The following is a 12,765-nucleotide window of genomic DNA, read 5'->3' on the forward strand; positions in this document are numbered from 1 at the left end:
ATGCGTCTCCGCATGCATCTTGAGTGACCACGCGTGATCACGTCTCGCTTCCCTGCTATATGCAAATAAACGTGTAGCTGCATCATTTCCATTTGCAAACACCAAATGCATTGCTGTTTTTACCTGGCGGACAAACAAACAAGCGTAATGTTTTTTAAGCAAAGAAAGAAATAACTAACTTGTTTAATATTTGCCGAATTTACAACATGACCCAAGTAATTAAGAATTTCTCATAGAGAGTGCTTCACAAGGTTCATAAAGCTTCTCTCAAATCAACAAATCACAAAACTTAAAGATTTTTCAAGGAAGTGTGGGGACTTTCTCCTCAGGTGATAAAGAAAAATCTGACATGCTTAGCATCACATTTTGCATCAATGTTGAATTTCCTAAAAGGAAACAAATGGTTAAGAATTTGAAATAGCCATTTGGTAAAGTTTAAGTTTCTCCTCACTCAACAGCTCTCAAAATTGCACAATTTTTATGGGAATCTGAGGTTATTTCAATTACTGGTTCAATGGTGAAATCACTTTGAGAGTGTTCACAAACGTTCACTGCTTACTTTGGCAAGTAAGAAAAAACAAACACGCAATTTGCATTACTGTGAATCAAATGGAAATCAGACAGATTGATTTCCTGTGTACTTACAGGACGTCAGTTGAGAAGGTGACACATTGCACTTTTGAAACATGTGATAGCCTGACAATACCAGGTGTAAACAGGGCAAAAGCTGTTATCAAAGAGCTTGTCATCAACAAAAATGTCCACTGTTGCAAAACGAATCAATGAGGAAAAAAACTTGCTTCTGTGCAAAGGTTATTGATTATGTTACAAGATTTGCATGTTCGTTTGCATGAATTTTATTTAAGGTACAGAGTAAATCCAAATGTGTTACCAACAGTAGCTCCTATAGGAAACTGAAAGAAATTAGTGGAAAAACTGCATGCATAATTTTTGAAAATGCCCTGACCTTTCTGTTGCTTGTTTGTGATTTTAATTGTTTGAGAATTTAGGCTCATTGTACCGTTGCACTCCTTCAAGGTTGCTCTAGGCAACGGCATCAGCTAAATACTAAAATGTACAGTAAATATAATATAAAGAAAAAGGTTCTTCTTCTATAGTTTCAATAGAGTTATTCAGTATAAAACAAACACGCATCAGCTCTCACAGGCTTTAATCTACAGACTTAACAGTGGAATGGGAGCATGTTGTATTTGTTTTTCAGTTCACAAATAACAAATCAGTGATTTCCCTCTCCCTTGTTTGTCTGTCCAACCTTTCACCACTGACCCAAACGTTTGACCCTGACCTTTTATTTTAACCCCTTTGAAGAGCATGCAGCGTGCCGCCTCCTCTGACACCCTCAGCACGATGGCGTATACCAATGCCGATAACTCTGGTCCACAGCATGATGGCAAGCAGCAGCTCAGCCACTCCCAGTCAATGCTTCTGCCTGAGAATGGCAAGGTACTCACCTCCAGAGCACGGACATACAGGGTCATAAACTGTGTGTGTGCAGTATTCACAGACACACAGAGAAAAGACGAAACGTCAGCAGTTTTCACAGAAAACTGGAAGTAGGGATATATACACATACCGACAATTGAACTCAGATGATGATGTCCTTTTCCTGTCTTTCAGCTGGTCCAGCAGTGCAGAGATTTCTCCTGTAATGTAACCAACATCGTCGTGGAGCCTCCGTCTCCCGAGAGCTCTCCAGACAGCGATGGCTGCACACCGGTGAGAAAACGCTGCTTCTTTACCTTTCAAAATAAAAATACCTGTACATGAGAATTCACAACAACAGGACTGAATGATAGAATCCCTGAAGATTCAGCATTATACTTACCTGATTGGGGTTTTTCAATGTGAAACTACCAGTTTCACACATCATCAGCTGCGGACCTCAACAACATCAGGTGTCCTGGTCTTTTATCACATGACACCCTCAGTCAAGGCAGGCACAACCCAGGTTGATCAGGTCTGGGTGTGTGTCTCATGGTTGGTTTCCAGATGGTCACTCAGGAGCCCATCTTTCTCTTCGGTTGTGGTCACGTCATATGTGGCTCTGATGGTGAAGCTCAGAATATTGCAATTGAACAAATAACAACAGGGACAAACGTTTTTGTCAACTCATTACAGTGCTGATTACAGTTTAACTTATGTAGTGCAATATACATGAGCTTGCATCATATTGATTTTTGAGCTTTGGACAGCTCTCTCTGCCGAAAGATCCCCTGTCTCTCCCTGAAAATTACAAAAATTGATCTATGTTGGGGGGGGTAGAGAGAAGAAGAGGTTGAAGTACTAAAAACCACCATGCAGATGGTGAGAAATGTTTTGAACATCCTCCAAAACCAAATGAATCCTGAGTAAAGCCAATTGTACGATCAACCTTTTTTAATGAACTTATTAATTCTATGTCTGTCTTGTCAGTCATGCTGTTACCTCAACACGCAACAGGAAAAAACAACTCAGTGGCCATGATGTGTTGTAGCTCTTGCTTTGACCTTTACTTTCCTGAGACAGTTTCAGTATTATTTGCAGATGTTTTGAGATAACTGCAACTGACAGTTGCCACCAGGGTCGCCACATCAGTCAACACATATTGTGCTTTGGCAGAAAAAAAGCACTGGTTACTCAGGATAATCCACAAACAGATTACAGATTATATGTATACTCTTTAATTAAAGGTAAAAGAAAATTGAGAAAAGTATCCACTGCAAAGTCTCAGTGGTGGATATCTCTAAATCCATGCAAGTTAAAATAAACAAAATATCTGTAGTGTTCCTCTTTCTCTGCTCTCTCTTTAAAATGGTCTTCAGCTCTGCATTTGTTCCTAACTGTCTTTATATACTGTACTCAACACTCATAGCTTGATAGTTAGTACTAATTCACTTCTCTTGCACCTTAAACGGGGACATACCGCAGTGGGAGATTTTAGAGCAGCTCCCCCTCCTGCTATTTTTTGAATGATGCAACAGTCGAGTTAAATGGCTTCGCTCAGGATGCAGTTTATTACACAGAGGAAAAGCCCTCCGCTGTACTTTTCTGTTAACATTTCAACTTCTCCTCACATACTTTGGTGCTTACTCTGAGTGAAAATATTAGCGTGACGCTATCAATATTAGTGCTTGAATGTTGCAGATTTCAGTGCGTCTTTTAATGTGTTGTCAGGAGTTGGAGAAAGCCGGCCTCTTGAACAAGACAAAGATTGCAGAAGGAGGTCGGAAACTGAGGTGAGACGTCACAAGGCTGCTCTGATTAAAGATAAAAAGAGTTCAAATTGAATGCATCTGTTTGTTCATGAATATAATGTTTGGATAAATTAAGCCAAGTATAATTTTCTGTTCTGAATCCCATCTGACCAGTACAAGTGTGTTTATTGTTTTGCAGGAAAAACTGGAGTCCTTCCTGGGTGGTGTTAGTCGGGAACAGTCTGGTTTTCTTCAAAGATCCTAAATCACAGACACCTTCCAGCTGGGTAAGAATGCTAACAAACTCTATGTTTTAAAGGGTAATTTCGATATATTTCAGCCTGAGCCCCATGTTTTTGTGCCTTGGTGATGTATACAACCGTTTTTGAAATTGGTCCATTCCTAAAGACAACTGCGCAGATTATTATTATTATTATGACATTACATACAGAGAGCTTTTTTAGAGAGTAAAATCTTTTTAAAATTTTTGTTTAACAAGAAATAGCTGTTACAGTTCTCTGTTTAAAGCAACCAGAGTCTACTTACAAAAACAGTAACCACTTGTCTGCTGCTACTTTGATTGGTTTTTAATTTATCACAAAACATAGGAAAATTGAGGGTAAAAAAATACTTAAGTTATCCTTTAATGATTTTAGTTCAGGACCAGGTACTGTCTCTACAAAAAAAAAAAAAAACAGGGTTGGAAATGATTACATGAAGAAATCCTAAACATTTATGAGTCGTTTTGTTAGTACAGATGTCAGTTCTTCTGCATGGCTCCGTTTCACGAAGATCTGTAGCTTTCAGCTGTCGGAGTAAGTCACACATGTGCAAATCACAAGCAAGTTTCAAGTCTTAACCTTCAAGTCTTAAGCAATTCCTACGCCACCGTCCAGTAAGTCCAGTCATTGCTCAGTTAAAGCAACTCACAAATCCAGCCTTACGGGGCAGCTGTTTAGGAGGCTGTCGGTCGTCTGCAGCAGCCGCTGGTTCGACTCCCGCCTGTGGCCCTTTGCTGCATGTCATCCCCTCTCTCTTCACCCCCCTTTCCTGTCTGCTCTTCAGCTGTCCTGTCAATAAAGGCAAAAGCCCAAAAATATAATTGAAAAAAAACAAAAACAAATCAAGCATTACGAAATTCTAATGATCTACTTTACTCTGAACAATAGACTGGGGCTCTGGAATGATAATATATCTCTAAAGAGTTCTGCAGTCAAAACAGAAGTATGAAAATAAGATTTACATCTCTATGTTTAAATGTCCTGCCCTGGCACCCCTTAAGAAGTGTCACGCCATTTCTCTTTTGGCTTTTAACACATCTGTCTAAGGTGCTTCTCATCTCATACAGCATAAAGCTGTTCGCTTCTTACTACTGTCATCAACAACAAAATCCTTGAATCCAGATTTTATCATTTATTACCCCCCTCCATGATAGCTGCCTCTGCTGGTATGTCTAGGAAGTGCAAATATTACATTTTTTCTTTTACATATTTTTATAGTCAGGTCCTTTCGAGTCATCTGTCTCAAGTCTAAAGTCATGAATACCAAGTCAAAGTCAAGTCTCAAGTCCCCAAATTGTGACTTAAGTCAAGTCATGTGACCTGAGTCACCCACCTCTGGTAGCCTTTAAAAACAGCTGGATACTGATCTGCCCAGTGAAGTAACACACAAAAACATCACCTTTCCTAAAACAGGTCACACAAACCTGCTGCAGGTGTTGTCAGTGAAAGCTGATCTTAATGTCAAGAAGTGTTTTCCCATAAATTCTGCACAGCAAAAAACACCCAAATGACATTTTTGGAAACACGAGGTCAATTATGGGTCAATTCAGTCAATTAAATGTTGAGAAAATATAACTTTTTTTTTTGTGTGTGTGTACGCATTTATTGAAAACAGAAACCAGGAAACAGTCGCCCTGAGAGCAGTGTGGATTTAAGAGGCGCTCAGCTTCACTGGGCCAACGAGCTGTCCAGCAAGAAGAATGTGTTCAAGGTAAGAAACAAGAGGAACCAGAAGACAGCCAATAGTCCCGTCTCTCAGACACAGACGATAGACTTACCAAATGCTGCATTGTGGTCACATAGGAGGCACATGTCACATTTTTTCAGACAGTTAAGCAAGTATTATACAATGTGATGGTTTGTTAACAATTTAACAAGGCAGTGAGCATGTCCTGTGTCTCAACCTTGACACAGGCACACATGGGACAGTTATAACAGTGAGTGTCATGAATGTCACAACACTAAAATGGTGGATGCTGCAACGTATTTGAAGACAAAACACCAGTGGCTCAAATGACGGCAATCTGAATGTGCATCTGCGCATGTGCATCTGTATGAGTAGAGCAGCAGTGAAATGATTGCAAGAAATCGGACAACTGTGCAAATATCAAATGTAAAAGAAGGAATAAAGAAATATAGATGTATATACAGCATAACTTAACAATATCAATATAACAAAGCTACATACAGGGAATAAATAATGGAATCTTACAGGATTGTTATGTATGTCATAAAATAAAAATGAAAGTAAAGTAAGACAGAAAAACACCAGTTAAAAAATGAGGTGGCAAGTTAAGTTAAAAACTGTAGTGTCACCATATGCAGTATGTACATTTGCAGTTGGGCGGCACGGTGGTGCAGTGGTTAGCACTGCCGCCTCACAGCAAGAATGTCCTGAGTTCAAATCTCCCAGCTGGCTGGGGGAGTTTGCATGTTCTCCCCGTGACTGCGTGGGTTCTCCGGCTTCCTCCCACAGTCCAAAGTCCAAAGCCAGGTTAACTGGTGGCTCTAAATTGCTCGTAGGTGTGAATGTGAGTGTGAGTGGTTGTCTGTCTCCATGTGTCAGCCCTGCGATGAACTGGCGACTTGTCCAGGGTGAACCCCGCCTCTCGCCCAATGTCAGCTGGGATAGGCTCCAGCCCCCCGCGACCCTTCGGGAATAAGCGGTTACAGAAAATGGATGGATGGATGGACATTTGCAGTTTGGACGGCTGTACATTTGTAATAAACAGACAATTTGCAGTACAAAAATTTGCTAAGCTGCAGAATAGGTGGAGGATGTTAGTTGTGCAGGTTTGAAGAGTTTATGGCCTGAAGGGAGAAAACTCCTTCTCAGCCTCTCAGTCTTGGTCTTGATGGGACAGAGACACTTGTCAGACAACAGCCACTGAGACAGTTTGTGTTCGGGGTGATGAATATCATTGACGATCCAGTTTGATTAGTGAACATGCATGTGTTATTCAGCCCACAAACTGTGAGGATAATTTAGACATTGCTTATTTCTTACATACCTACTTCATTAGTGATGTTTACGGGGGCTGCCATGTCTTCTTGTATGTTTAGTAATGGCACACACGTTTGTGAATGTGTGACAAATTCAGTTCATTTTGTCACAGACACCAGTCATACAATTAACCTATCTTGCAGTGTTCATTAAAGTGAAAAATAATTTGTGTATACGCCCCGTGATTCAGATCCAGTGCAAAGTTAACGGGTTCTGCTTTGGCTCATGGTACAGCCTTTCGCCAAGTTTCATGAAAATTAGGCCAGTAGATTTTCTGTAATCCTGCTGACAAACAAGCCAACAAACAAATACATAAACAACCCAGTCTGGAAACACAACCTTGTCAGAAAACCCCGTTAAAAGAAAAATCACATAATCTCAAGGTATCATATAAAAATCCTCAAACACACGGAAATTGATTTTAATTTCATTTGAATTGTCGCTGTGAGCTGAGGTACATGTGAGGACAATGTGATCGCAGATAAGCAGTAAAAGATAGAATCATATTTCTGTCAGTAGAGGGTCCTTATCAGTGAGGGAAGTGAGAGTGGGAAGTTTTTTTTTTTCCATCGTTCACTCTAAAGTGACCCTCATGAGGAAGAGGAAGCAGTAAAAATTAATTTTGCAGTGAAATTTAGCAGATGAAGCTCAAGTGTGATAGAATCAGGAAATGAACATAGGAGCTCAATACGTGACAAGTTTTGTTAAAACTGGTTTACAGGCGGGTGTGAAACAAGAAAATGTACATTCTCACTTTGGGAACACACATTTATATGGTGTGTGTGTGTGTGTGTGTGTGTGTGTGTGTGTGTGTGTGTGTGTGTGTGTGTGTGTGTGTGTGTGTGTGTTGCAGCTAAGGACAGTGACAGGAAACGAGTTCCTGTTGCAGTCGGAGACCGACTCTCTGATCAGAGAGTGGTACAACACCATCAAGAACGTCATTGAACGGCTGGTGAGTCACAAAACACACAAGAGACACACACAGTTGTACTTTCAGTGTACCACTTCTCTTTTAGTGGTAAAATAGTTTCCCTCTGAATTGAAAACTGGTCATAACCTCAGTATATAAAATATATTTTATCCTCTCCATCTTAAACACACAGGCTCTTATCCAGTCTTGTTCTTTTTGTTTTAATCTTTTTATTTTCTTTTAAATGTATTTCCTACCTGTTTAATTTGTCTACATTATCTATTTCAAAATTTAATGTTATTTAAACAGTGGTGGAATTTAGCTTAATGCATTTACTCAAAAACTGTACCTTTATTTAAAAAATTTAAAGGGATAGTTCAGATTATTTGAAGTGGGGTTGCATGAGGTACGTACTTACAGTGTGTTGCCTACAGTAGATGACGGTCGATACTCCCCCAGTTTGGAGAAGCAGCAGGAGCACTGGTGTAGGAAGCTGAGCAATGCACTGCTGTGGGCAGGATTGGCATGGAAATGTATTTTACCTAAAAAAAATCAACATCAGTTTAATTGTGCACTATATTTAGTTTTTTCACCTTTTTACTTTGTGTTCAGACAGCTTTATAAACCAAATATTTCTGTCCTCAACCAAACTGCATAGATGAAATTAGCGATTAGTGGTAGATAGTCACAGTGGTGACTGTCATTGACCACTGACACCTTCAGTTAGTTAGTTTGTTTGTGTTATTGTGTAACTTTGGTTAATCCAAACTATCCCTTCCTGCTCCACTAGTTGCGGCCACTTCAGCATTCAAGTACGGGAAGACAGTGTAATTATTATGAAAATGTTCTTTTTTGTTTCCATTACCAACCTATTCTCACCATACTTAACAAACAAACTGATGAAACAGCAGTTTCAGTACATATTTATGTCAGTTAGCTATGTATTGGACTCAAATTCAGTCACTCTTCTGTCACTCTGAATTGATCATTTATGAAAATGCTGAGCTGAGCTTTGTCATTTTTTCTGTGCTTTCATCAAACGTCACAGAGCATGTGGTGAAACACTAGCTTTGATGCTTAAGTGATTATAAATGTTACTTGATAACTTGCTAATCCGCTTTGCCACTGTGTTTTCCAACAGAGAAATACAGTTGAACAAGCTGTTCATTTCCTGACACAGAATATGAGTCAATTGCTACATGCAATCCTCCAGAAATAGAATTGTGTTTTATTTCAGTTGTATTTAATTGAAGGGGTAGTTTGAATTGGTGTGAAACAACTAGAAATAATAATTAAATAAAAAAAATATTTTGCAGGCTGGTGGACAGAGCATCTGTGAAGCCACCCATAGGTTTATGAAGAGACGTTTTGAAACTCTTAGTTTGGTGTCGGTGCTGCTTAACTCCTGGCTTATCCAAAAGAGATGGAGTGTGAGTGGAGCTGAGATGGCTGAATGAAGCAGACATCTAGCAGCTGACACGCTCTAATTATGCATAACGTTAAGCCTTTAATATAATTTAAATGGGTTGTATAAAAATTAACCCCCCGTACAGTTGTTGTGATCAAGAAAATTAGCCTTAGAGATCAAAACATGCTCATTTATCTGTAAAGCCGGGCATTTTAACATGAGAGTATATGGGAGTTGACTTCCTTTTTTGAGACAGCCTCAAGTGGCCATTTGAGAAACTACAATTTCTGGCATTTCAACGTTGGCTTGATTATTTAAACCCCTGAGGTTGCTGCTTGGTGGAGGCCAAAACAGATCTAAAAAGGTATGAGTATTGGACCTACATTCATCACGTGGACAGGAACACGAGTCCAAGTGATTCTGAAGTTGCATACACTTCTTTACATGCGATAATATGACAAAAGTGTTGTTACAGCTTGTGCTGCTGCCCCCAAGTGGCCATTTTTCCTTTGGGGGGGGTTTGAAGGGATTCCTATTAAAATGTTTAGTTTAGTTTGTATAGATGCTTTAAACAGTATGTGGTGTTTGTTTGTATATGATGCAGTTAACATGAGCACTCTGCCAACCTTTCAGGACCGTGAGAACCCGTTAGACAATGTCCTCCTGTACTCTCTGAGGCGAGCGGGCAGCGTGGAGATGTTGGAACACAGTGGAGACGAGGACGAGAGGAGAACGTCGCGTAAGTCATCACCACATGATGCCACTCATCGCTCCATCCCGACCTCCTTCGTTCACATAAAACCTCCCGGCCCTCCGCCTCTGTACTCACAGCCTCTCACTCCATCATCATCATCATCATCTTCACTCTCTTTCTCCAAACTTCCACACAGGCTTCTTACACCCCTCCATCCTCTCCTCCATCCTCTCCTCCATTCAGCCCACTTACATTTTCTCACGGCCCCCGTGGCAGATAATCCCCCCATCAGTCCTGTCCCACCTCCGCCGTCGGCCGGCCCTCCCGCTTTTCATCCTCACCACCATCCCCTCTCATCTGCTGTCCTGCACCGCGGCCGAACGCCCCGCACTGACCTCCTCCTCTTTCTCCCTCTCTTCCTCCTCCTCCCGCCTCTACTCCTTTGCTCCCTTCGCAGTCCCCCGCTCGTCGTCCAACCTGGAGAACACAGAGAGGAAAAGAGTGAAGACGAGGCTGAAGAAGCTGATCCTAAAGAGACCTCCTCTGCAGGCTCTGCAGGAGAAAGGCCTCATTAAAGGTGAGATTTCTGTTTGAAGTTTGATTTCAATGCGAGTATCCTTTATTCAGCAGTACGCAGCGCAGTGGTGAATGATGGAAGTGTGAGGTCTCTTTTGCTCAGTGGTTAATATTACAAAACCGCACTCCTGCAGATAAAACTATCCACTTCTGTTGGGAAGTGGAGGATATTTTTCAGATATTTAACTGAACTGCATAACAGTTGTGATGCTGGCAGGGAATCGCATTTATCTTGGGATGACGCCACATCCCCTTGTGAATGAGCGCTGCAATCCTCCTCGCTTGTTTAGTAAGAGCTTCACCAAAAAGTTTTTCACACTGCTTGTCTGTTGATTACAACACTATTGTTATGGATCTTTCTCAAAGGCAGAAATGATCTTTTGTCGGCCTTTCTTCCATGTTTAAAGCTAGAGCTTCAAATTTTTTTCACAGCCAAGAACCAAACAAGAGAGAAAATATATGTATGTAACTTGGCATAATTTGATGTACCTTCTTTCTTTACACTTATACCCAGTAAGGAGTCTTTTTGAAAGGCTGTTCATTTTTCTCATTAACATGATAAAACAATTATTTTGCTAACATTCAGCCACAGCAGTTTCCATAAGACTTGATTTTTAGGCAAAAGAGCATCCTGAAAAAGAGGCATAAAGTGCTCTAAATGGCAAGGTATGGCTACCACAGTACAAAAAAGGAAGAAGGTAAAAAGTCGTAGAAATAAACATGAGTGCTTGCCTTTGTATCAGACCTCTAAGTTCACCGGGATGTCCCGTCATCTCGTAATTTTAGCAAAAGTATTTTGTTAACATTTTAAAAACTACAGCTCCGTTAATACTTTTGACAGGATGCCAGTCGGACATGTGACCTCAACTACGTCCTCCTCCATGAGGAGGCGTGTCATGATTTTTTTTCTGGTCATTAGAAGTGAATAAGCTGTTCAGGTGAATGGAGGCATCTTTAAATTTATAACAAAATGCTTCCAAAGCTACTTTGAATGCTTTGAAAGCATGGTTAAAAATAGAAGTATGCTTGTATGGTTAATTGTGGTTAAACTGAATGGAGTTCTCATATTCTGCTGACATTTTTACAACAAGCTGATCACAGTCCTTCTCAGATAGAGGAGATAACACAGTCTGATCGCACATCAGTATAATGATAACACACTGTAGAGTAAAGGGCTGCGTCTGATTTTTTTTTTCATCCTATAGTATATACAGTACAGTACATACAGTGAGTTCATTGCATCATCAAGGGTGAGCGTACATGTCTGCTGGGAACATGGAGAGTTTTTTCCATACTGAACACTAAATCTATCTTTCTAACTTGAGCTTGTGGCTCTTACATCATATGTTGGCATAGTTATCTGAGAGAGAAAAAAAACAACTTCTGATCCGACATAAAAAAGCATGTTTGTGTGTGTGTGCGTGTTTGTGTTCGTGTCCGTCTGTCATCTCCCTTCAGATCAGGTGTTCGGCTGTCGTCTGGAGATGCTCTGTGAGAGAGAGAGGAGCACCGTCCCTCGCTTTGTCAGACTTTGTACTGAAGCTGTGGAGAAGAGAGGTACGGTCGCTGCAAACGCACACACAGCTGGCTGGCTGCTTAATGTGATCCTCAATACACGAGAAAACACCCTCAGTCCTGTTTTCAGCATCAGTCACTTGAGTCCGCCTCTACCGTTCAGCTCCGTGACGTGCATCAGCCGACAAAAACTTACTGATAATGTTTGTGACTGGCCAACAGAGAGCCGACTAAAACGCAGGGAGAAGAAGTCATGGCAGCTGCCATCCAGAGAGAGATCTAAATGAGAGAAAATGGAGTTGTTTGGGATCTGTTTAGAAACAATGCTGCAAATAAATATTTGATACGCACGGGGGAAAAAAATCCGTGTTTTCATCTCAAAAGGCTTTAAAAAACATTTTTTTGATGAATTAAATATTTCTAGGGAGTTGTTTCAGATTGAGACATCAAGGGCGTGACAGACTGAAAAACCTGAAGTAGTTTCTGGAAAAAGAGAAAGAGGAATTATTTTTGTAATTGTCATAGTTACAGTGTATAATTATTGCAGTATGAAGAAAGCAAGAAATTAGTCACGCAATCAACGAATCAAACTTTATTTGTACAGCACCTTTCATATAGGTTAGTGCTGTTCAAAGTGCTAATTAACAGATGACTAAATCTAGAAAATCCAGATAACGCAGATTCAAAAGGCCAACAAAATAAAAATAAAACCGAAACAATAATAATAAAATAGCTGATACAGTTAAATAAAATAAAGTAGAATGAAATAATGCTACATAAATATAGTAAAATAAGTGAATAATATAAGTTATAAGTTAGTGCTCTCCATAAACCATTCTTAATCAAAAGTCAGGCTGAAAAGGTAGAAAGAAAGAAAGAAAGAAAGAAAGAAAGAAAGAAAGAAAGAAGAATCTTTTTTCAGCTTCAAATATACGCTAACAAGCTAACAGTTAGATTTGCTGTCAAAGAGGACGAACACAAACCAGCAGGAGCCAATAAAGTTTTAGCATTTTTGCTCAGAAAAATTACATAAAGAATTTATCAGTTCAATTGATGCAGACTTATTCTTTTTTCTTTTTCAACATGATTAATCGTCTGATGATACAGATTATAAAGCTGTCCCAAACAAATTTGAGATTTCGGCCCGATTCGGTTACGATTAACTTGACCAATGAAAATACTT

The 12,765-nt window shown here is 40.0% G+C and overlaps 1 protein-coding gene across 1 annotated transcript in view; it reads left to right on the top strand.

The window, feature by feature from the left end:
• Window positions 1-12,765, top strand: part of arhgap9 (Rho GTPase activating protein 9) — a 67,712-nt gene that overhangs the window by 45,067 nt on the left and 9,880 nt on the right. Inside the window, exons 8-16 of the mRNA XM_084737256.1 lie at window positions 1,330-1,464; window positions 1,639-1,737; window positions 3,175-3,236; window positions 3,394-3,481; window positions 5,091-5,186; window positions 7,333-7,431; window positions 9,431-9,536; window positions 9,949-10,068; window positions 11,526-11,624. Of these exons, the coding sequence (XP_084593382.1) occupies window positions 1,330-1,464; window positions 1,639-1,737; window positions 3,175-3,236; window positions 3,394-3,481; window positions 5,091-5,186; window positions 7,333-7,431; window positions 9,431-9,536; window positions 9,949-10,068; window positions 11,526-11,624 (904 nt within the window). The remainder of the gene's footprint in view (window positions 1-1,329; window positions 1,465-1,638; window positions 1,738-3,174; window positions 3,237-3,393; window positions 3,482-5,090; window positions 5,187-7,332; window positions 7,432-9,430; window positions 9,537-9,948; window positions 10,069-11,525; window positions 11,625-12,765) is intronic.

This window comes from Lutjanus erythropterus, chromosome 2 (genome assembly GCF_056507025.1).
Source record: "Lutjanus erythropterus isolate fLutEry1 chromosome 2, fLutEry1.hap2, whole genome shotgun sequence".
NCBI lineage: Eukaryota > Metazoa > Chordata > Actinopteri > Lutjaniformes > Lutjanidae > Lutjanus > Lutjanus erythropterus.